This window comes from Eumetopias jubatus, unplaced genomic scaffold (genome assembly GCF_037043125.1).
Source record: "Eumetopias jubatus isolate StellerSeaLion01/CBP00866 unplaced genomic scaffold, mEumJub1_p1.0 scaffold_14, whole genome shotgun sequence".
Taxonomy (NCBI): Eukaryota; Metazoa; Chordata; class Mammalia; order Carnivora; family Otariidae; genus Eumetopias; species Eumetopias jubatus.
This window is the reverse complement of record NW_028274820.1, coordinates 106,205,392-106,231,464: the sequence shown is the minus strand read 5'-3', so window position 1 is coordinate 106,231,464 and position 26,073 is coordinate 106,205,392. Positions and strand designations below refer to the sequence as shown.

At 43.4% G+C, this 26,073-nt stretch overlaps 1 protein-coding gene across 10 annotated transcripts in view; it reads right to left on the bottom strand.

Annotated features, from left to right (window-relative positions):
* RBM33 (RNA binding motif protein 33) overlaps positions 1 to 22,791 on the bottom strand; it is a 124,861-nt gene extending 102,070 nt beyond the window's left edge. For all 10 annotated transcript variants that reach the window (XM_028094666.2, XM_028094667.2, XM_088018591.1 and 7 more), the window contains exons 1-2: positions 22,532 to 22,791; positions 3,026 to 3,104 (exon numbers count right to left, since the gene is read on the bottom strand). In XM_028094666.2, the coding sequence (XP_027950467.1) occupies positions 3,026 to 3,104; positions 22,532 to 22,574 (122 nt within the window). In that variant the 5' untranslated portion in view covers positions 22,575 to 22,791. The remainder of the gene's footprint in view (positions 1 to 3,025; positions 3,105 to 22,531) is intronic.
* Positions 22,792 to 26,073: the final 3,282 nt, after the last annotated feature.

The following is a 26,073-nucleotide window of genomic DNA, read 5'->3' as shown; positions in this document are numbered from 1 at the left end:
TTAGTACCTCAGAGGAGCCAAGCAGTTTGCAGAAGTTAACTTGGATCATCCATCCTCCTGCGCATTTTCCAAACCCAAACCTCATCAACGTCTAGACCTATTAGTTTACAGAAAACGCAAGAGATGAAAGAGCACACTAACACTCCAGGGGTGACAATCGGCAAAAGCAGAAACTCCACAAGACAAACCACCTTGTGTCTTCAAAAAGTTTCAGAGAACTAAAAAAAAAAAGATGCATGAAAACCTACAGATGAAACAACACTTGGAAAATCTACCTATCAGTTGCAACTAGGGCTCTAATGTGGACTCCACAAACTATGAAACAGCATACAAGACCCATATCCACACTGTGCTGTGTGTGAGATACACTGATATTTACACGAGACAATCAGTCCTAAGACATTAATATTCAGGGAGTTTTTCAAAATATAACTCTATTGTGGTTGTCTTTGTAAATCCTTTGTTTTTTTAGAGAGATACAATCTGAAGTATTTTCAGATGAACTTATGTATGTCTATAATATGAGGAGGGTTGCAAATTACAGATAAAAACAAGACTGACTTTATACCAATAACTGTTGAAGCTGATGGTACACTGGGTACTCTGTACTATTCTATTTTCACATTTTCTTGAAATTCTCAGTAAGTTAAAAATCAATCAATTTAATCAATTTCAGGCAAATTATGTATCTTAACTATAAAAAAATAAATAAAAACACTTCACAATTTTCATAGGAACATGCAAAACATACCAGAACACAAGGCAGGGAAGAATTTCCTAAGGACAAAAAGTGGAAAGCACCTTGACCACACACCTCCGTAAGTGATGCCCTCGGGAAGGCCACAGCATTGCCAACGAGTATTCCTGACCAAATACACAACCTAAATCTAGTTCTGAAGAGACACCTGCAAATCCATGCTAAGGGTGAGTCTACAAAATAAAGAGCCTGTCCTCTTCAAAAATGTCAAAGTCGTAAGAGACAAGGATACGTAATTCTTCCAGATGAATATAAGAGGGGACAAAATGCACTGTATGATCCTGAACTGAAACTTGAACCAGAAAAAAAGAAACTCATTTTTGGCTATAAAGCACACTTGGGAGAACTGTCAAAACTTGAATAACCGCTGTAGATTAAAAAACACAATTCTGTGTTTGTTAACTTCATGATTTTGAAATGATCCAGTGGCTATGTAAGTGAGTGCCCCTGCTCTTGAGAAGCTCACCAGGAGAACTACATGCTGAGGCACATGGGAAGCACACAGCCGGGTGCCCTCAGACCACTGTTAAGAGGAGTGGGGGGAGGGGGGCCTCGGTGAGCAGGTGTGCAGAGGGCACAGAGGACAATGGACATGGCAGGAAGCAACTGTGAGTCTGGGGGCCCAGGAGAGTGTCTGTGACACTCTTGCAACTTTCCTCCAAGCCTGAAAATGATTCCAAAGTACACTGTGTTCGTATTTTAATAAAAAAGAAAACAAAAGCCATACAGGAAAAGATGATACATTTGATTACATTATTTATAAAAATCCACCTGAAGGCTGCTATTTCAAGGAACGCATGTCACAGACTGGGAGGAGATATCTCCAAGCACAAAAAGTAAATTGCAAAAAGTATAAAGAATCCCTAAGATCAATAAGGAAAAGACAAACAACCGTAAGAAAAATACACAGAGATATGAACAGACAACTGACAGAAGAGAAAATCCATATGGTGAGTGAACTACTAAAACACACATTTTTATTCCGCTCCCCATCACAATCTTTGAAACAGAACTACGTACCAATACCGCGGGGAGGCCATTTCTCTTACAGGAGATTTTGTTGTAGGCTCTAAGCAATTTTTCATAGACTGCCTAAGAACTGCTGAAGAGTAATCATCTTTACGTAGGCTCTAAGTTTGTAATGTATATAGTTTTTAATGCAGATTATTCTGTAAAACTCCTGGGGCATCAGTTTTCAAATGGCAATCAGGTAATTCTTTTTTACTGAACATCACTGTTTTTCTTTATTCAGACCTATTTACCTTTATTATTAAATTTTCTGACTGCAACTACGAGGTAATTTTTTACATTTTCACACAGTATTTAAGATCTTAAGAAATATCTTAACTCAGTCGGTTAAGCGTCCGACTCTTGGTTTCTGCTAAGGTTGTGATCTCAGCATTATGAGACTGAGCCCTGTGTAGGGCCCGTGCTGAGCGTGGAGCCTGCTGAAGACTCTCTCTCTCCCTCTTCCTCTGCCCCTCCCCCAAGCTCTCTAAAATAAATAAATCTTAAAAAAAAAAATGTAAATAATCCTCATTTGAGAACCCCACCACCCAGACTATGCCCTCATGAACTTCTCCCACTACACATCCCTCTAACTGCTACTAGAGCTGCTCACCACAAGTAATCACTATACAGAACTGACATTTATCACTACTATGAACATTCTGAACACCTTTAGTGCATGTGTATGTACCCCTAAAGATATTTTCACTTTCACTAGTAACCAGAGAAATAAAAATTTAAAATACAGTGAGACACTATCATACACGTATTAAATTGGCAAAAATTTTAAAGTCTATAGCCAAATATTGGGTAGACTAAACAAAAGAACTCTGGCAATGACAGCTCTGGGATCCACCAAATCAATACCACCATTGTGAAAAACACAACAGACAGAACGGACAATCAGGGCCCTACAGACAATGCAGGCCTGGAACTGGAGCCCACCAGAAAGCCTTCTACCTGGAAGGCCTGCCCTTGCCCTCCCTTCAGCCCAGCAGGGACAGGCCCACTAGGGAAAGAGCATCAGGAAGCCAACATACTGCTCTCAGTAACGATCTCTGCAGAGCCGGGGCGCCTTGCTGGCTCAGTCAGTAGGGCACGCAACACCTGATCCTGGGGTTCTGAGTCTGAGCCCCACACTGGGCGTGGAGATTACTTAAAAATAAAATCTTAAAAAAAAAAAAAAAAAAAATCTCTGCAGAGCCAGGTGGCAGAATCGGAGAAATCAGCACAGACCACAAGTAACCGGGTGTTCTGTACCTGTCCCAGTCCTCGTCTGCAGCTCTTCTTCTCCAAGATCGCTCTGCTCCAGGCTTATCAAACTGGTCAAAGTCATCATCTGTGAAGGAGAGGCCATGAAAGTCAGTCTTACTAAATTAAAACAGACACAGATATTCAAATACTGACGGCCCCTGACTTACAATGGTTTAACCTATGATTTTCAACTTTACAATGCTGCAAAAGCAATATGCATTCAGTAAAAACCATACTTCAGATTTGAATGTGGGTCTTTTCCCAAGCTAGCGACATGCGATACGATTCTTTCTCATGATGCCAGGCAATGAGCAACAGCCACAGCTCCCTGTAGCCAAGGGATCATGAGGGTACACAACCAATACACTGACAACCATGTGTACCCACACAACCATTCTGTTTGTCACTTTCAGTACAGTATTCAACATGTTACATAACATAGTCAACACTTCATCATAAAATAGGCTTTGTGTTACAGGATTTTGCCTTAAAGTAGGCCAGGCTAAGCTATAATACAATGTTCAGCAGGTTAGGTCTATGCATTCTTTTTTTTTTTTTTTTTAAGATTTTATTTATTTATTCATGAGAGACAGAGGGAGAGAGGGAGGGAGGGAGAGAGAGAGAGAGAGAGAGAGAAGCAGACGGAGAAGCAGGCTCCCAAGGAGCAGGGAGCCCGATGCGGGACTCGATCCCAGAACCCTGGGATCATGACCTGAGCCGAAGGCAGACGCTTAACCATCTGAGCCACCCAGGCGCCCAGGTCTATGCATTTTCAATTACAGTATTTTCAATTTACAGCAGGCTTATCAGGACATAACCCCGTAAGCTGAGGAAGAGGTGTACTGAAACAACCTGTTTTTTCTAAGGATTCCTGACATGACATTTTAAAACGTAAAGGTTCTGGCTCTCTGCTCCTCCCCTCTTCTTGCGCAGTACCAGCTACACCCGAGACACGGTGCTGAAGGTCTACATGTTCCAGTATGATTCCACCAGGGCAAATTCAACGGCCCTATCAAGGCTGAGAACAGGAAACTTGTCATCAATGGAAAGCCCATCTCCATCTTCCAGGAGCGAGATCCCACCCCCAAATGGGGTGATGCTGGTGCTGAGCAGGTTGTGCAGTCCACTGGGGACATGGAGAAGGCTGGCGCTAACTTGAAGGGTGGAGCTGAGAGGGTCATCATCTCTACCTCTTTTGCTGAAGCCCCCATGTTTGTGACGGATGGGCATGAATCATGAGAAGTATGACAACTCCCTCAAGATTGTCAGCAATGCCTCCTGCACCACCAACTGCTTGGCCACTCTGGCCAAGGTTATCCATGACCATGGATGGCCCCTCTGGGAATGTGTGGTCTTTTAAGTGTGGGAGGCTCTGCTAGAGGATTTTTACAGGATCCTGGAGGTCAGCCTAATGTCAAGCTAAGGCTGCCTTTTGCCTCTAGCAAAGTATTCATGTTGAGGCAGCCGGGCTCCTTGAAGAAGGTCACCCTGCCTTGTCCCAAGGACTTGTCAATGGGCTGCAAAGGAGATTTAATTTTTTCTATAGTTCTTTTGCCTTTATTCTCACTTCAAGAGACTATGTTCATGACTCAAGACTCATTATTACTGAAATGTCAATTTCTCCCCAAACTGATCTATAGATTCATCATAATCCCAATCAAAATCCTAGCCAACTTTTCTGTAGAAATTAAAAAAGTGATTCTAAAATTCATATTGAAATACAAAGGACCTAAAATAACCAAAACAATTCTGAAAAAAGAGCATGTTGGAAAACTAACATTGTCTGATTTTAAGAATTATTAGAAAGCTGTAATAATGAAAACTGTGGTGTTGGTATAAAAATAGACAAAGAGACCAATGGAACAGAACAGCCTATCGAGGACATACGTGGACAACTGATCTTTTACAAAGACTCAAAGAAAAGTCTTTTCAAACGGTACTAGAAGAATTGGATCACCATATGGGGGGAAAAAGGGGGTGGGGTGGAGAAAGAGAGAAGAGAAAAAGTGAACCTGGACCCATTCCTTATAAAAACACAGAAAAACTCTTTGTGGTCCCTGGGTTAGGCAAGGACATACCGGTGACAGCAAAAGCACAACCAATAAAGGAACAAAATGAGAATCTGGACTGCAACAAAATTTTAAAACTTCTATCCTCCAGAAGTCATCATTAAGAAAGTGAAGACAAGCCAAACTAATAGTAAGTCTGTGCAAAGTACGTATCTATTAATAAAGGACCTGCATACAGAAAATATTAAAAACTCTCAAACTCAACAATAAAAACTCAACTTTTTCTAATGGGAAAATATATTTTTTTAAAGATTTTATTTATTTTAGAGAGAGAGAGAGAGCCGCAAGCAAGGGGAGGAGCAGAGGAGGAGGGAGAAAAGAGGGGAAAGAATCTCAAGCTGACTCCGAGAGGAGCCTGGACACAGGGACCCGTCAGCCGCTGAGATCATGACCTGAGCCGAAACCAAGATTCAGATGTTTAACTGAACGAGCTGCCCAGGCATCCTTAAGGGGAAAAATATTTAAATAGAGACTTCACCAAAAAAACATGTATATATGACAAAGAGCCTATGAAAAGATTCTCAACACTGTCATTAGGGAAATGTATATTAAAGCCACAACAATACAGCAGGACCTATCTATGAGAATGACTAAAATTCAAGACCTACTACACCAAGTGTTGTCAAGAATGTGGAGCAACTGAACTCATACTCTGCTGACAGGAATGTGAAGTGATACAACCACTTAATAAAACAGTTTGGCAGTTTTTCTTTTTAAAGATTTTATTTATTTGAGAGAGAGAGCACAAACAGGGGCAAGTGGCAGAGGAAGACAGAGGCTCTCCACCGAGCAGGGAGTCCGATGCAGAACTTAGTCCCAGGACCCCTGGGATCATGACCCGAGCCAAAGGCAGACACTTAATCGACTTGAGCCACCCAAGGTGCCCCAGTGTGGCAGTTTCTTAAGAAGTTAAATATACCCCTACCACATGATCCAGCCATTCCACTCCTTTGTAACTTACCCAAGAGAAAAAATATATATATATAAATCCATGCAAAGCCTTGTACACAAATGTTCACAGGCACAATATTGGTAAAAGCCCCCTAAAAGTGGAAACAACCCAAATGTCCATCAAAAGGCAAACAGATCAACAAATTGTGGACTATCTGTAAGTACAACTCTACTCAGCAATAAAGGAGAATTAAATACTGATACACTCAACAACATGGATGACCTTCAAAATAATTATGCTGAGAAAAGCCAGACCAAAAAAATAAAAGAACACATACTCTCAGATTCCTTTTTATAAAATGGTACTGTTAAAACAGTAACAGAATCAGCATTTGCTCAGGGACAGCAGGGCAGGAAGCAGGAATTAAAAAGGACACAAAGACACTTCTGACGATGACACATTCATTACACTGACTGTGGTTGTGGTTTCATGGATGTATACATATATCCAAACTTATCAAACTGTATGTTGCAAAGATACGCAATCTCCTGTTTGTCAATTACACTTCAGTGGAATCAGTTTTTTAAAAAGATAATTAAGAAACTCTAAGAAACTCTAGTCAGGGATGAAAAAGTCAAATGTCTACAGTAAGTACACAGGGGAATATAAATGAGCAAAGCAGACTGGGTGGGAATTACATCAAATTAGCAGGACTTTACCTTGTTTACAGACAGGAGCATTACCACGGATTACAGGGAACGCATGCCCAGTGAAGGCAGATTCCAACTTTTCAAGAGAAGACAAATATATGGATTGTTCCTTAGTTTTTAAATGTAAGCAACTAATTCAAGTTTCTGGGGGCACCTGGGTGGCTCAGTGGGTTAAGCATCTGCCTTCGGCTCAGGTCATGATCCCAGGGTCCTGAGATCAAGCCCCAAGTCGGGCTCCCTGCTCAGCACAGAGCCCTGCTTCTCCCTCTCCCTCTACCCGTCCCCGCCACATATGCTCTCTCTCTTGCTCTCACAATCTCTATCTCAAATAAATAAATAAAAACCTTTAAAAATAAATAAATAAATTCAAGTTTCTGTGTTAGCTTTACATACCCGGATTACATACTTCATGAAAACAGAGAGTACTCCCCAGCTATGACAATGGGAACGAAGTCCCAACATTTTATAAGCAAAAAGGTTTGTTCATGGCTTTTTTCACATCAGTTCACAGTGAAGGTATTAATGGTCACAATCACTCCTGGCAGACACTAATTACAACACCCAATTCTGCTGAGGACAGAAAACCTTTATGCCAAGGTAACAATCACCTAGAAACCTTAAAAATTATACAATCCCTGGCCCCACCCTGCATCGGATTCAATGGGCTATATTTTTGTTTTTTAAAGCTTCTCAGTAATTGTAATGACAGCGAGAGCTGAGAATCCCTGCCCCCAGTCGACCATAATCCATCAGAGAAGATACGCCAGAAGAAAATTTAACTGTCATCTTGCTATATAAGTACTTCCTGCTGTTAAATCCACAAAAGTCAAAATTAGAAGCCTGGATTATGCAAAAATAGTTAAAATAAATACTTCTCCAAAGGAGAGACCCCCATAAAATGTCCAAGAAAATTAAGGATTAGTGCAAGTTAAGCAGAAACCATGAACAGAACTAAGATCATGAAACCCGATTCCTTCATTCAACAATTATCTGAGCACCTAATGTATGCCCGGCATTGTTCTAAGCACCTGACATACAGGGGTGTACAGGATAAAAATTTCCACCACGTGTAGGTTACAGTCTAACAGGTACAGACAAACAAAATCCCACAAACAAATATATACAGAAAACAAGGAGGAGGGGAGTGGGAGGTGCTAACCAGGCTGATTACAATTTTAAAGAGAATGATCAGTGTAAAATGCATTTAAAATGTACATGGGAAGCGCTGCCAATATAATTAATGATACAGTAACAGCACTGTATGGTGACAGATGGGAGCTAAACTTGTGAGCACAGCATAAGGTATAGAGGTATAGGTACAGAGTTGTCAAATCACTATCTTGTAACCTTGAAACATGTAACGTTTTATTGATTATACTAAAATTTTAAAAACAAAGTGTACATGGGTTGTATCTTTCAATATTTACTGTATTAGAAATTAAAACCAAGGCATTTCTAAAATATTTTATTCACAAATTGATGTAAAAGAAACAATAAACCCATTACACGTTAATGTAACATATTCTTAATGAAAACTGTATTTAAAAAAAGAAAGACTTTTGTTTTGCAAAACTCTTTGTCTCTCTGTAGAAGACAGCTTGATTTTTTACATCTACTTCTGCATTCAGTCTCTTGCAATATATTGTTCTGACTGAAGTGCATGAAAGAAATCCAACTCCAAATATATGTGAAGTCGTAAGAGGGCATTAAGTGTTTCCAGATAATTTCAGATATTCTTGATACCATACCAATATTCGGTAAGTGGCGGTTTCTCAAAGGCTATTTGCAATGAAGAATCTGAAGCCTAATCAATGAACATTTCATACTCTCACCTGTTAAAATGCAATGGTATGTCTTGCATTGTTAATACATCTTTTAACAGGAGTGATTATATAACATCTTGAAAATACAGGTTCACTGAGTTATGCTGTTCTTTCAAATGTGGACACCTTTCATTATTCAGTATCAAAAATTACATTTGTTAATAGCACCACCAATCTCATCAGAAAAGTCTTTAAATACTGGGACGTCTTCAAGTTCACCATAGCAAATACAACTTTTCCAAAATTCTAATTCTAATTTGGAAGCTTGGATTTTCTCATTGGCAATCAATACTGTCAGTTGATTCCTTGAACAGAGGCTCACTTCATTTGCAAGAAAACATCTGCCAAATACTAAAGTCTGAATAATTCTAGTTTTGTCAGTTGTCTTTTCAAATAAAATGGGTGTTCCATGAAAAAACAAAACAACACACAGCAAATTCAGCTCTCAACTCATCAGAAAAGTACTTTCCCTAGAGGCCACAGGTGGTAGTAACAGAAACACCTTATGCATACTTCCCATTTTGTCATAAACCTTTTCTTTTTTTAAGAGGGAGGGAGGTGGGGAGGGGCAGAGGAGAGAGAAAGAGAGAATCTTAAAGCAGGCTCCATGCCCAGCACAGAGCCCAAGAAGCAGGGCTTAATCTCACAACCCTGAGATCATGACCTGAGCTGAAATCAGGAGTTGGATGCTTAACCAAATGAGCCACCCAGGTGCCCCAACCAATATTATTTTTTATTAAATGTACTTCAGGGTCAAGATTTAATAAAATTAATAACTTTTACTGCTTCATCAAGGATCTTCCTAAAAAAACTGTTGTTTTTTTCTCTGTGTGGCCTGACTTCTAACAATTTGTGGCCACTGCCTGGACTCATGCTAAGGCAACAAAATGACTCACCATTACTTTTGCAACAATGGTGCAAATGTCACCACAGTAAAAAAGACACATCAGGTTTTAGTACGCTTATGAAAATAGCCTTGGGGACTCTTTAAGACTTTGAAAGCTGCTGTGGTCCAATCGGTGAACACAGATAGTGTGGACAAGGGTGCTCACCAGGAATGTTTTATCAAGAGGGGAAAAGTGGCAATCAAGCAAATACCCAACCAAAGTCGACAAAGCAGAGAGGGAAAGTTAAAATACAGTCTTGCAATTACATACTAGGCAGCAGTAAGAACTATCACTAGTACCGCTGTACTTCATGGACAAATGTCCACAATAATATATCATAGGGGGAACATCCCACAATATCATGCAGTATAATGTGCCACTTTATATGTAAAACGCGCACATGTATGTGTGTCTGGAAGGATGTCAGCAACACTACTAATGGCAGTTATCTTTCTATGTGGAATTAATTACAGACTGTCTTCTGTTACTTGTCCTTACATTTTTACAGAACCTATTTTCTTTCTTAGAACAACAACTGTCCTTACTAAAATAATATGCAATTATAAAAACTTCTTGTAATACCTACAAGGTACAAAGATGGTATTGAAATCACCCCAAATTTCTCTGATCAGAAATCACAGGGCACCTGGGTGGGTCAGTTGGTTAAGCATCCGACTCCTAATTTCCGCTCATGATGGTCATGATCTCAGGGTCAGATCAAACCCCACACTGGGCTCTGTGGTGGGCATGGAGCCTACTTAAGTCTCTCTCTCTCCCTCTCCCCCATCCTCAGCTAGAGCCGGCTCTCAACAAAAAGAAAAAAGAAAAGAAATAACAGTCATAACATCAAACAAACATCATTCTAAATGTTTATCTATGCACACATTTGAACATATAATGTGCAAACTTTAAACAGGATGGCACAATATTCTTAATGAAGTATGAAATTTCATACTATTTAAATTTATCAGCATAAAAAGCCACTGAAGGGGTGCCTGGGTGGCTCAGTTAGTTAAGCATACGACTCCTGATCTCAGCTCAGGCCTTGATCTCAGGGTCAGGAGTTCAAGCCCTGCACGGGGCTCCATGCTGGGCATGCAGCCTACTTAAATATATCTTTAAAAAAAAAAAAAAAAAAAAAAAGCCACTGAAGTAAAATCAGTGGAATGACTGAAATTCAAGTAAAACTTTATTTAACCCAAGAGGTATTTTGAGGTTTATTTCCAGGCCTAAATAAATAAATAAATAAATAAATAAATAAATAAATAAAATACATACAACATAACAGGGGCTGGGGAAAGTAAAAGTTTGGTTCTACAGTAAGAGTTAGGAAGGCTGAGCAGTGACTAGATTTTTGAAAAGCAGATGGGCATTGAGGGAAAACAGCAGAAAGGGTACAAAGTGCTGTATAAGCCCAGAAGACTGTGAATAGTTCGGTAGGTTTGAAACAGCCATTCACGGACAGAAGCAACAGGAAAAATAAATGCTGAAGAGGTAGATTTGGGACATTACTGAAGAATCAATGTGAGAAATCTACACTTAATATGCAACATAAGTGCAGTTTAGAAAAATTATCTAGCAGCAAAAAGCAGCAATAACTGAGCTGATAACAGATAAAACAATGGTCTGAACAACAAAGAACTACAAACCAAGTAATAAGAAAAAAAAATCCTGGCTAGCATCACAGTAAATAGGTGGGAAAATAAGACAACGGATAAGAATCTATTTTTTTCAGATTTATTTATTTATTTTAGAGAGGCAGAGAGAGAAGCATGAGCAGGGGGAGGGGCAGAGGGAGAGAGAGAAACTCCAGCAGACTCCCCACTGAGCACAGAACCCAACTCACGGCTCATTCCCACAACCCTGAGACCATGACCTGAGCCAAAAATGAAGTGCCCCATTATCTTGTCCATTTAGAAACTCCCAAGTCATGTCAACTAAATGACAAGGACGAAAGAGAAGTCAAAACATCAGTATTTTGAACCTGGAATATTAACGGGATGTGAATTGATTGATAAATGTGCTGGTTTATTTTGGGGTTGGGGATGGGTAGAAGGTAATGAGTTTGGTTTTTAAAATGATGCATGGGTCGGGGCACCTGGGTGGCTCAGTCGTTAAGCGTCTGCCTTCGGCTCAGGTCATGACCCCAAGGTCCTGGGATGGAGCCCCACATCAGGCTCCCTGCTCCACGGGAAGCCTGCTTCTCCCTCTCCCACTTCCCCTGCTTGTGTTCCCTCTCTCGCTGTGTCTCTCTGTCAAATAAATAAAATCTTAAAAATAAAAATAAAATAAAATGATGCATGGGTCTTATTACACACCAGTCATCTTTTGTTAATACTAAAAGCAAGTCTGACTTGCTGACCGTGCAGGACTGAATAGTCTCCGATTTTCAGACCCTAGGCAGATGTTGAACAATTACATTCCATTCTGACCCTCATAATCCGGAGTTAGCAGAGAGGTTAAGGGCTCAGTCTCACGAGACTGCCCCACTTCAGATGGTCAGCTTCAAACGGGGTGCCCCAGCTGCCCACACTTCTACTGGCCAACTACAAATTCAGGGGTTCCCACAATCACCCTTCCCCCAGGTTAAATAATTCAATTGAGCAACTTACAGACCCCCTCACAGAACCCAGGAAAACATGATACTGTGACAGTTTCCTATAAAGGATAAAAATGAAGAGCCAGACATAAGTAGGACGAAGCTGGGCGGTGTCCAAGCGCAGAAGCCTCTGTCCCCATGGTAAGGGTAGGCCGCCCTCCCAACACAGGGATGTGGGACGCTATCCCAAATCCCTTCACTTGAGGGATTTTTATGGCGGTCTCATTAGATAAACATGACCGCTAAACCACTGACCAAAGATGACAGAACTCAATCTCCAGCCCATCTCCTACCTCCCAGGAAATAAGGCTGAGGCTGAAAATTCTAACCCTTTAAACATGTGGTTGGTTTTTCAGGCAACTGGCCCCCATCCTGAAGCTATCTAGGTTACCCCCCCAACAGTGAGTCATTCATTAGCATACAAAAGACAATAAACTCAAAGGATTTTAGGCGCTCTGGGCCAGGAACCTGTTCACCAGAACCTCACAATGTGACCTTATTTAGAAATAGGATCATTACAGGATATCATTGTTAAGATGAGGTCATACTGGATTAGGATGGGCTCTAAATCCAATGACTGCCGTGGCAATTCCATTTCTGAGTATACCTACAAAAAAACTGAAAACACAGGCTTGAAGAGGTATTTATACACCCATGTTCATGGCAGCATTATTCACAATAACCAAAAGGTGGAAGCAACCCAAGTGTCCACCAATGCATAAATGGATAAATAAAATGTGGTCTAGCCATACAATTGGGTATTATTTAGCCTTGGAAATGGTGACACCTACTACAACATGCATGAACCTTGACAACATTATGTTACGTGAAATAAGCCATTCACAAAAAGACCAATGTCGAATGACTGCTCTTACACACACAAGGTCCCAAGAGTAGCAGCAATCATAAAGACAGAAAGTGGACTGGTGGGGTGCCAGGGGATGGCGGAAGGGGAATGGGAAGTTTTGTGGGGACAGAAGGAGTACGGAGGTGGAATACAGAAGAAATACGACTGACCATGATTTCGTATCGCTGTAACTAGATGACGGACATACAGATTATTTTTAAGTGGAAATTTTTCCCACAATAGGTCTTTTTTTAAATAAGAGGTATTTTAAAGTAAACTATGAGTAATTTTCTACTTCTGACGAAGACTCAAAACATCTGACTGTATGCTGTTGATGAGAGTGTGTGAGACATGATGAGACAGAGACATTCTTTGACCAGTGGTGGCAGTGCAAAATGGCACAAATCCTACACAGAACTGTGCTGGACAATACCTGGCAAAAATCTACATGCCTTTATCTCTTTTTCCTCACTCTGACTAGTCTAAACCAAAGACACACTGGCAAAAATACACAATGACATACACACAGACTAACCTTCGTGGCATAAAATAAATATTATGTATTGGTTACGAATACATATACGTAGATGTATTTCTTAATTTAACAACTTGACAAATAGATATTGGAAATACACCAAATTCCCGACAGTGTGAGACTCTGGAGAAGAGGATCCCGCAAAGCGTAATGGGGACCTTATCTGTAATACTGTCCTTCACTTAAAAAACAAACCTGATGCGAATGTGACCAAATGTTAAATGCTAATTCCAGCTGTGAGGTTAACAGGTTTGTGGTGCTACTCTTTACAGTTTATTTTGTTGAATGATCTCTCCCGGGACACAGGTCACCAGGAAGTGAGAGGGGCCCAGACAAGTACTGCTTTACGCGGGTTAGATATCCTCTCAAGCTCCGGCCACAAGGTACGTACATGGAACAGATGCTTGAAGGGAACCATTCATGATGGAGAAAAAGTTGTTTTTTTGTTTTGTTTTTTTTTTAATGTAGGAAGAAGCTCATCATGTGCAGAGACTCTGCACGGAGGGGAAAAGTGATCAAACATGAGGGAGAAGCAAAGGAGGGAAAATGACGGGCAGCGAGGTCCCGAAGGGAAAACCGCTGGGAACCCCAGCACAGGTCTAAGCTCGTGCAAGCTTGGGGGGAAGTTTGGGCTGAAAAGGCTTTTTCTGAAGAAAGCAATTTCATCTACTGACACCAAAGAAATGAGAAGAAATAGTTTAAGTAACGCAGCGAGGAACAGCTCCAACAGCAGCGGAGCAGAAGACAAGCAGAGGTTCCCAGACGGAAGGAAGGCGGCCCTCGGCACGGGCGAGCCTGTCCTCGGACGCACACCGCAACGAACGATGCAGGAAGCAAGAGCCTATTTTCTTCCCCCTGGAATATGGAATAATGGACTATAAAAATGGAGATGGAAAGAACCATGACTTGAAATCCTAGGAAATAAAGTAACACAAGAACTCTTCGCCCATTTTTATTACTCTTAATTTCCTACAGTCATTTTCCTTCTGTTCACCTTTAGAATACGGACAAATCCTTTTTGTAAAGTTGCAGTTTTTATCTGTCACACTGAGCAGAACCAAGAGAACAAAAGTTGTCCACATAGTCCAGCTGAAGCCAGAACAAGGCATCCCTGAAGTCCAAGGGGAAGATTAGCTCAGCAGGACAAGCGTGATCGAGGGCCCACCCGTGGACTCTCCCTGGAAGGCCAAACGTGGTGCTAGACAGTCACTCTATTTCCATAAGGGAGCCTGCTTCCTTAGAGCAAGATTACAGGTATCTACTGGAATTTTTACACCTTTCAATTACACAGCAACCGATGTCTATAACTAACCCAACTCTCTTAGCATTCTCACTATTTCTTCTTTTCCAGGAACCTGAAACTTGGATTAGAAACAATATAAAACATTAGCTTGAACAGGGTTCTAGTCAACTGCCTAGTCCAAGGGCCAGCAAATTACAGTCCACAGGCCAAGTAGGGTCTGCCACCCATTTCTGTCCAAATCTGGCTACTACCTGTTTATGTAAATAAGCTTTTACTGGAACACTGTATGCCAATTCAATTACATATTGTTCATAGCTGCTTTCAACCTACAAGGGCAAAAGAGTAATTGCAACAGAAACCACGTGATCCGCAAAGCCTAAAATATTTACTATTTGACCCTTTACACATAAAATTTGCCAATCTTTGCTGTAGTCTAGAGGTTCTCAACCTTCTTTTTACCTCAACATCATTCTCATGTTGATACGCTCACATTCTGAAATCACCCACAGTCAAATTTCCATATTTTATAGGCAAGTAAATCTAGACCCCTTATTTAAACCATAACTAGAAAAAACAATCAGGGTAATGTTTGAGAACTTTGAAAGCGAGCATATTAGCCCTACAGAGTAAAACTACCAAATTGAGTAACCAAGCAAAATATTCAGAGAGAGGCCCTACGCCAGGCTGTTTGGAAAATAACTTGTAGCCATTGTTTTAACAATCTCTCACATGGGGCACCTGGCTGGCTCAGTCTATTAAGCTTCGGCCTCTTGACTTCAGCCACGGCGCCTGCTGGAGATCCTCCTCCTCTCTCCCTTTCCCTCTGTCCCACCCCCAAAATAATAAATAATCTCTCCCTGGACAGGTTCTCCCTAAAATGAACTTTGTATTTTGTTTAGGAAGTGCAGGGCCCATTGACCATTTGCCCTGTCTTACAACTGAATTCTCCTTCCGGTCTTTGGGTATCAACCATAGTACGAGTCCTAACGGAAGACAGGGCTCTGCCTCCCAATATGGAAACTATAAAAGGTAGATCCTTGATTCTCTATCATCCTGGGCAGGCTGGAAGAGGACAAGTGGTCTGAGCTCAGCCAACCGAATGTTCCCATCACGACTTAAGAATTAGAGGAAATGATACCCCACTTCTTTCCCAAGAATCTCGACCTCTTTTAAAAAAGTGAAACCTTCAAAAATAAAAATAAATAAGTGAAACTTTCTAAACTGGTGAAGATCAGTTGCTAAATAGGTGAAATTCAGGGGAAGAAACGTCAAAGAAAAGGAGAAAGTCCACCCACCAATCCCTCTTTTGCCTTCCACACACGTAAGTAACAGTTGTGCTGACTGAGGTCGCCATACTCACCGCAACCGTGCACAGGAAATGCAGGAATACGTTTCTCTGTGGGGCTCTGAGTTAGACTGTGAGAGGCAAGGCAAGACACTCGCAGAAGGTCTGAGTCCCAATTATCCTAACAGTTATTCTCAGGTGGCAAAGGCAGGACATACACACACAGGACAGGAGGCCGTCTGGGCGGTGAGAGGGAGCTCCAGAAAACCATGTTGCTGCACCTGGGTTTGCAGGAGCTATGAGAGTCAGTGGTGACTTCTTGAGAATTGATAGGGTCAAAAGTCAACACCTGCAGTGCTGCAGGCCAAGAAGGCCGTGAGATTCCCCAAATCTTCAGTGTCACAGGACTTCCAGGCAAACTCCTGACAACCAGACTGAGATCATCAGAGAAAGTTTTCCTGACCGTTGTACCTCCACCTTTCTAAGGATTGTGTAAGCCTCTAATTCCTGTATTAAAATTGCTTCATACTTGAAATGCATAGCATGGCTTCTGTTCTGACTGAAACACAGACTGATAAAACTCAAATAATCCGAGCACTACTGAAGAGCTTAACAGAGACTTCATTTTACTTCAACAAGCTATCATTTTTACATTGGTTTTCTCCTTTAATCCAACTGCAAGTCTTCCTTTTTTTTTACAGATGTGAAAACCAAGACTAACCAAGGTTAGTAAACAACAAAACCAGATTTAAACTCAGGCCTACCAAACACCAAGTACAGCACTCTTACATTTATTTAGGAAGCAACTGTAGTAACACACCCTCTGATTTCCTATATAAAGTATTAGAGAACAACTATGACTTCGTTGATGATTAGGTAAGAAGATCACTTACTCATGGCACCTACTAAATCACACAGGCAGGATCACTAAGTACAGGTTGCAATCTGGGGGTGTACAAGGCACATACTCTCACTGAATTACACTGTCTTAATTGACTTAGTTAACACTTTCAAAATGGTCTTATATATAAGTATTAGAGTTCCATCTTCTTTCAAAAAAGAGGAGAAAATATAAAAAGATCAAGGATAGCGGACACATTTCCCCATAGCTAAAACATCTACAGATAAACAGCATTTGACCGGAGAGGAACAGAATCCCTCCTCCTGAAGGAGTGGCAGCCTCAGAGCATCCCTGGAGCACAGCCCCACCAGCAGCTGGGAGCCTGCCCCAGGCCCCAGAGCAGCCCTGAGTGCTGCGCTTCTCCAGCCTTACTCAGTTACATAATCTCTTACTTCCCTCTATGAACTACCACAGTGCCTATCTTCCCAAAAGCATCTTAACGAACTGTCTCTTTATTCCTATGTTTTGTACGTAACTGAAGCATCAGAAACCAATAATAAGAGCTTCAGAAGGTGTAAACAGAGGAAATGAAAGGGAGAAAAATACAAGAAAATTTCCCAGAACTGAAGATGCGTATTTCCACACTAAAGTGTCCACCAAATGCAAAGCACAATAAGACAACCTAGGCTAAGGCAATTTTAGAACACTGAGGAGGAATTATTAAAATCCTCCAGGGAGAGGAAAAGGTCACATACAAAGGAATCAGAATGCCATCAGACTTTTCAACAGTAAAAGTGGAAGCCAGAAAAACAACACAACACCACCACCAAAAATCTAAGGAAAATGAATTCAAGTCTAGAATTTTAGGCCCAACCAAATCATCAATCAAGAATAAAGAATTTGTTCACACACACGAGCCTCAAAAAAAATTTACCTTTAACACACCAGAAATGGTAGTGTTGAACCGTACATTAATTCAAAAATATAAACATAAAAAATTATTTTTCCAGGGGCACCTGGGTGACTCAGTCGTTAGGCGTCTGCCTTCGGCTCAGGTCATGATCCCAGGGTCCTGGGATCAAGCCTCGCATCAGGCTCCCTGCTCCGCGGGAAGCCTGCTTCTCCCTCTGCCACTCCCCCTGTGTTCTCTCTCTCAGTCTCTCTCTGTCAAATAAATAAATAAAATCTTTAAAAAAAAAATTATTTTTCCAGAAAAATTTACCAAAACTGACCCATACAGGGGTGCCTGCCTGGCTCAGTCAGAAAAGCATGCAACTCTTGATCGCAGGGTCATGAGTTCAAGCCCCATTTTGGGTGTAGAGATTAAACAAACTTAAAAAAAAAAAAATTACCCAGAGATTTCTAAAAAGCTAAATTAGACCAATAATGGTAGAAGAAACTGAAAAATAAAGAGCTACCAGACCCAATGGCTTTGCAGACAAAAGTTCTTCCAACTTAGATTTAATGCAGAGATTTTTTTACACTGTCCCAGAAAACTTCACAACTCATTCCAGGAAGCCAGCATTTCATAAAAAAAAAAAAAAAAAAAAAAAACCAGGATAGCATACATGCACACACAAATACAAAGGAAAAAAACTATAATCTGATCTTTCTTAGGATCACAGATAAATCCTAAAATGAAATTCAATAATACATTAAAAAGAACAAAGCACGAAGAAGGTTTTGAGACCAAGAATGCAAGGCTGGTTCAGCACTAGAAATCTATCGATACAACACATTAAGAGATTAAAGAAGGGGTCTCATAGATCACCTCAAGAGATGCAGAAAAAGCCTTTGATAAAATTAAAAACCTAAATCAAAAAACCTTTTTCTCTGCTAAAAGCAATAACTGTAAGAAAGCTATAACAAACACCATACTTAATGGCAAAACATTAAAAGAACACTCGCTAAAACTCAGAACAAGATGACAAGATAGAGATGCCTTTCGCCACCCATATTCTTCAACATCATACTGGAGGACTTGACAGTGAAAGCCTCCAAGACAAGTAGAAAAAAAAGAAATGAGAGCTATAAATACCAGAACAGAAGACTCTGCAGGTGTGACTAACCAGGAAATCTAAAGTACCAAACTATTAAAACAATGTTCAAAAAACCAGCTATATATAATTCAATTATATTTTTAAAAAGCTTTTCTATAATAGACCAGTAACAAATGTGAGAATGTAGGAAGATAAAAAACGCCATCTACGGTGACAAATATAAAATATTTAAGAATAAAACAAAAAACTACATAAAGAAAATTTTACTGGGGCACCTGGGTGGCTCAGGTGGTTAAGCATCCGAGCTCTTGATTTCAGCTCAGGTCATGATCTCAGGGTCTGGAGATGGAGCCCTGCATGGAGCTACCCCTCCCAACCTCCCCGGGGCACAGGCTCTCTCTCTGAAATAAATAAATCCTTAAAAAAAAAAAAAAAAAAAAAACTTACTTAATGTTAAGTTCCATAAGGGTACGGATCTCTAGTATATTCGCTATATACCCCAGCCTCTTAGATTAGTGCCCAGCACAGAACAGGTACTCAATGAACACTTTGGTAGAGATGCCTGACAAAAAAGAAAAGCCTGACAGAAACACTCCTGTTACTAGATGAAAGGACCCATATTGTAAAAATATCGAACACTCTCTAAATAAACTCGATGCAATCTCAATAGAATTCCAGTAGAATTCTTTATAGAACGTGATTGATGATTCTGAAGTACATTTTTTTAAGCACATAGACTAATCAAGAACCTTCTAAAAAAGAACATGCCATCATATATACATAACATATATCCCTACATACCCGCATATATATGTACACACACACCATGAAGTAGTAATTCTAAAAAACTGTTAATGGGAACTTAATATATTATGAAGATGGAAAAGATGGAGCATTCAATAAATCGTATTAGAACTGTTATAGGTCCCAAAAGCACACAACACCCAAAACAAAACTCCATATGGAATTAAAGCTAGATATAAAAAAGCACAGAATCATAAAATGTTAAAAGCATAGAGGAACTCTTGGCATAGAGACGCCATTACAAAAAGAAAAAAAAAAAAAAACTTACAAAAACAAGTGACGTATTTCAGAGTAAAAATTTTAAACTTCCATATAGTGAAAAGTTTAAAACAAAATTATTTATAGGACAAGCACAATTTTTAAAAAGGGGGTTAATAATCCTGAGAAAATATACAAGGAATGAAAAATATATAAATAATGACAAAGAGATCAACCACCCAATAAAAAAAGCTAAACGATATAAACATGCAATTCACAGAAAATATATGAAAAGATGCCTAATTTCTCTGTAGATCAGGAAAATATAGCAACATTATGTCTATTCTGTCCCAAGATGAACAAAAATTAAAAAGATTCTTAGAAAGGGCATGGGAAATGGGGTACTCCCACACACCACTGAGGGGGGATAAAGTGGTACCCACTTTTTTTTTAAGGACAACTTTCAACAGCTATCAAAATTTTAAATGTATGTAACTTGCAACACAGTAGTTCCACTTCTAGAGGTTTGTATCCTCCAGAAAACTGCATAAGCACACTAACTTGTGTCTATAATAGCTGTTTAGCACAGTATTTTCCATAGTAGTTTAAAAGCAGAAATAACTGAAACGGCCATCCATAAAAAAAATGATTAAATGCTCAATAGTACTGACATGGAAGATCCCCAGGACCTACTTTTTTTTAAGATTTTATTTATTTATTTGAAAGAGAGAGAACGAGAGCAGGTGCACAGGGGCCGGAGCAGTGGGAGAGGGAAAAGCAGAATCCTCGCGGAGCAGGGAGCCCCACGTGGGGCTCGATCCCAGGGCCCCGAGATCATGACCTGCGCCGAAGTCAAATGCTTAACCGAAGGAGCCACCCAGGCGCCGCCGCAACCCTCAGGACCTACTTTTAAGTGAACAAGGCGAACTGCAGAATACTACATGATTCGGTCGGTACCCTAAAAGACCACAAAGCTAAAAACTAAAAATGTTCAACTTACATATGCACAGAAAAGGGTTTAAGAGGATTCACAAGGAAAATATTTCGTACTTTAATTCACTCATTTGTCAAATTACTTGTTGAACATACACAATGTGCCAGGAACTTGGAATAAGCGGCAAGTAAAACAGGTAGCAATCCTGTCTTCACGGGGCTTACAGACTAGGGGGAAGGAGATTTTTTTAAAAAAGAAGCAAACAACAAAGTAAAGTTACAAGCTGGGATAAATGCTCTGCAGAGAACAAGGCACAACAGAAGGGAGAACAAGCGGGGGGTGGGCACTCCCTGGGTAAGGCCTCCCGGGGAGCCTGAGGCCTGGCCAAGGAGCAGCCAGCCCCGGCAGAGCGCGGGACCGCGCCCCCAGCGCAGAGCAGGAGGGCCGGCGAGGCCGGGGAGGCGCGGGGAGCCCCGCACGTGGGACTCACAAAGCTCGGGAGGGTTCTGGCTTTGGTCCACGAGCAAGGGAAACCGGCTGCCTGTGCTGGAACGGCAGGAAAACCTCCAAAACGTCAAGGGTAAGGCCTACCCAATCCTCTAAAGCAGCAATTCTCCAACTTTCTGCACTCAAATCCATCAGGACACCGACAGGCTTTTACTTCCGTGAGCTGCACTCACGGACACGGACCATCCACCACCGAGCAGCTGGTCGCCGGAAAGAACGCGCCGGCACACGTCCCAGCGGCCATCGGCGCCCCGTGTTCACGCCCTGCGGCCTCTGGAAAACGCCACCGAACGCGGGGTTCGCGCGGACGAAAGCGGGGCCGGCCCAGAGGCCCCCGCTACACTTGGAGGACGAGACAAAGCGCAGGCTTCCGGCCCCCGGAAGGTAACCGAGTCAGGGACACCCCGCATTTTCGAATTTTTAACTAGAAAGCCTCACCTCTAACAAGCAAGAACGTCACCCGACGGCAGGGCGGTAGGCAGCACACCATCCTGCGCGAAGCGACTTCTGCGTTTAGCCTGCGCCTTCTCCCCCTTTGCCACAAACGTTTTAACACCCAGGCCCCGGTTCTGAGCGGGACGACCGCGACGTAGTCTCGGGAGGCAGGACCCAAAGGCCCTCCGGCCTGGACGCCGGCACGACGCTCCGGGAGTGCGCCCGCAGGCTCTTGCCCCCGGAACTCCCCACCGGACGGGCCGCCTCACCAGGGCTTTCGCGCAGTCACTGAACTCACTTTCAAGTATTTTTCCATACTTAAGATGGGAAAAAAAAAACCCTACCTCAATCAACAAAACGTAATTTCACCAGTGATTTTTACCCGGCATTTTAGGTGCCCTGTCAAAACCACGGATGCTCGCGAAACCAGGGGACGCCACGCAAGGGAACGGATTCAGGTCTAAAGGCATCTCGCGCCGCTTCGTCTCTGCACACGGCTGAGGACGCCCCGGCACGTTCCCCGGCCCGGGGAGGGCTGCACGCAGCCGCCGACCCACGAGCCGGGGCCCTCCCCCAAGGGCTCCGAGTCCCCGAGGTGCCGCAGCGCCCCACACTCCTGCACGACGGGGCTCTGCCCCGGGCCGGGACCCCACCTCAGCCGGTCAGAGGCCCCTCTCCCACAAACCCCGCTCTCGCCCGGTCCGAGCGGGTCGCGGCCCCGCAGGCCGCAGCCTCGCCGCCCAGGGCCCGCCGCCGTGCCGAGGGGCCCACGGCTACGTGCTGCAGGCGAGCCCCGGCACCGAGGCTCGCGGGCCACCGCGGCGCGGAGACCGACGCGGGAGGCAGGACGACGCGGGCCAAGGGAGCCCCGGCCCGTCCCCCCGCGCGGGGCGGCTCACGTACCTCCGGCGCCGGCTCCTCCGCCCGCTCCCAGGGCGGCCGCCATGGCGCTCGCGGGCCCGGCCTTCAGGGTCGCCCCGCCAAGCCGGCCGGTGGGCCGCCGGCCGGCCGGAGCCCGGGAACGCGCGGCGGAGGACGGGGGACGAGGGGCCGGGACCGGGAGCAGGGGGTAGGCGGCCGGCGGTCTCGGGCACCCCGGCCCGGCTCCTCCGCAGGAAGAAAACAACAGACTATCGCAACATGGCCGCCGGCCCGCCCGCCGCCGCCGCCGCCGCCGCCGCAGTGCACGCCGGGATGATGGCGACCGGCAGGGCGGGCGCGGACCGCCTCCGCGGCGCGGCGGCTCCGGGCCGCCTCCAGGGACGCAGGGCCAGCGCGGAGGGCGAGCAGACGCGCAGGTGCCGCGCTCGACTCCGGCAGCCGCCGGGTTTGCAGCGGCGTCGGGAGCGGTTGCCGGCCGTAGCCCGGTCCCGGGTTCTGTCGTACGGCGCTTTGCGGCAGTTGGCGCCGCGCTTTCCGGCCGGCGGCCCGCGGGGCGGTGGGCGGGGCCGGCGCTGCCGCCAGGGCCGGGGCGGGGCGTACGCGGAGAGGCGAGCCCTGCGTCGGGAGCCGGGCTGTAGGGGTTATCGCGACACGCTGAGCCACGGAGCGCCGAAGTCAGTAGGAGTTTGCACTTCAGAGCAGCGAGAAAGGCCAGAAAACGGGGTGCTGGTGAGTGACGTCAAGGAAAGGACACGGGGCTTGGGGAGGCGTGTGTGCTTGTTGGCAGTTGGGGTGTGGGGGCTGTGGGTGCGGTGGGGTCGTGGAGTACACACGAGCTGCAGACCTGGACTCAGTGACAGCGCAGGTGGGGGCTTACGGGGGAAGGGAAGAAAGGGCCGTCGGGGTAGAAAGAGGAGGCTGAGCAGAGACTCAGAGATGTCAGAGGACTTCCTGGGGACCGAGAACTGCCAGCGTATTGGGGAGGAAAGAGGAAGTAAGACGTGAGCTGCAAAGGGGAACAGGGGCCAGATGCATCCAGGACTTTGGGGCATTTTCCTGAAGCTGTAGGGCGTGTGAGAAGGCTCTAACAACAGAAGTAACAGGATAAAATTTGTGTTGTAGGAAGACGGCTCTGACAGCAGGAGAGCCGATGGGCAGCATGGAGAGGTAAGACACCCTTAGGAAACGGCCGCCGCAGTCCAGGCAGCAGGTGGCTTCCTGCATGGGAAGGTGGACATGTGACAAAACCTTAGTGGTAGACTACACGAACTATAAAATTCTTCGAACTTTTACGTACGTTTGAAGTTTTTCATAATAAAATGTTTGGAAAAAATAAGCTTTCCTGGATTAATAACTAATGTTAGTAATTCTCCTCTAAAAGATAAAAACCAAAGAACAATTTTAGAAGTTATTTTGATTCAGCTGCATGTAATCACTGCAAAAAATAATAACGATAAGCTTGGTAAGCAACCGGCATAACTAAGTCTCCATCAGAAAGCACATCAGCACATCCGATTTCAAATGGCTTGAACCTCTCATCAGCTTGCATTACTTTTTGAACTGCGGAGGATGGAATTCCTAACTCAGAAAATGTTTTTCAGGTTGGTTTCACTGGTGATCTAATCACACACACACATCCTGGTGATCTTAAGAAGGATGATTCAAAAAACCAAATACCCAAAGATGAAACAATCTCATAGATACGTTGTAGCTGGGTTATAATTGAGGAAAGACCTCTATCTCAGTTATGAATGACCTAAAAATGAATTCCTCTAGGACACGAATCTCTACATTTTTTCATAAGACACCCACTGGAAAAACTTGAGCATGGACACCAAATATGTGAAGATGTTGATAAAGTACAGTGAGTAAAGGTTTAACAAACCCCTTTTCTTCTCAACAGACAGATTTCACTTTGGGTTGACTTTTTAGCTTGTCCTAGAAACCTATGGAGTCAGAATGTCAGCTGTGTTATAAAACATCATTGGTCCTGTTAAAGATGCACTCTGGCTGGTACACTTTTTCTAGCTGGAGAAAACGGAATGATCTTTAAACATCTGTCAGGAAGCCAGACCTTTAGGCTGTGTTAACTGAGTTTGGGGATCTAAAAGATAAACTCAGGTAACTATTATGAGATGTATCAGTTCCCATGGCCGAAGACTGCTGAGCCAGGGCCACTCCTACTCCATCTTACCCTGAGTGACAGCTGGGGAGTCACGAGCAGCTCTGCCAGGAGCTCAAGCACGCCTATATGGACCACAGAGAGGAGTACCTGATAATGCCCTGCCCTCAACATGTGTTTCTTCTCTGTCCTCTTAAATGAAGCTGCTGCCAGTTGTGGCATTACAGGAGTGTAAATGGTTAAACCTAAGAAGGCCTAGTGGGCACTTACAATTTCATACATCTCCCACTGAAAATCTTTCACGTTCATCTTTGTTTTTAGTTAAAAGTGAATATAGAAGCTTTCCTCTTATGTCAATAGGGACTGAAAAGTCTAGGGCCCCTCCCTCCTGCTCTAAAACTGATTTTGCAGAAAAAAATGTGTTGGGTTGCTGGATTTTAGAAATTAAGACAAATCTCCAGGGGATCAAAAGAGAAGGGGGGGAGAAAAGACCTAAGCTGTAAGTCGTGAGCATATAAGAAAGGTAGGTTTCTCTGAGGGAAGGTACCCTGTTGGCACTGGTAATAAGAAATAAGTTCTTAGCCCTCTGGTGGGGTGAGAGAGTATGGACCTGAGGCTCCCAGATTGAGCCAGAGATCCTGGAAGGGCTTCCTCAAATCATGCTTCCATGTTTTCCACGGTTTAAGATCAACCAACTGTGAACTTAAAATCAGAGATCACGAAATACAAGGGAAGAAACCACTGTAATTGAGAGTTGGAAAGATAAAAGCTGTAGATTGTACTTCCAAGGACCTCAGATATTAAAGTTATCAGAAACAAAATATATGAGCTGTTTAAGGAAATGAGTGGAAGTGAGAAACCAAGAGGAGCCGCCACCGTGACCAGAGAGCCAGGCCGCTGTCCTTTTGCTCTCCCAGCCTTCTCCTCAAACAGTCTTGTCCTAAAGCCACTAGGGGGCACTGGCGGTGACATGGCAGGGGCGGGGGAGGTGGACACAGCTGTGCTGACCCAGATCTGAGTATCAGACCCCATGCCGCATAAGAGGGCTGCCTGGTATGGGAAGTGAGATCAAAAGGGTGAAGAGTATGTCCTTGTTTGTTGGCGGGCCAGGGTAAGGAGTCACCTGAGCAGAGTAAGGAGGCTCTCTGCCCATGGGACTAGTGCAACACAGAGAGTCCCAGCCTGGGTAGGATACCAGGACATCACCCCGGGTGGGCCCATAGAATCTACTCCATGTTAAACTTTTCTATAAGTTTTGTATTGCTTTGAAACAAACAAACAAAAAATATTAAAAACAGGAAAGGACCAAAGAGAACGTTGTTTAAAAATGTAATTGCTGAATTGTGGTGACGGTGATGGTATCACAGGTGTGTGCACGTGTCCAAACTCATCCAGTCGTGTACATTGAATACGTGCAAGTTTTTGCGTATCAATCATACCC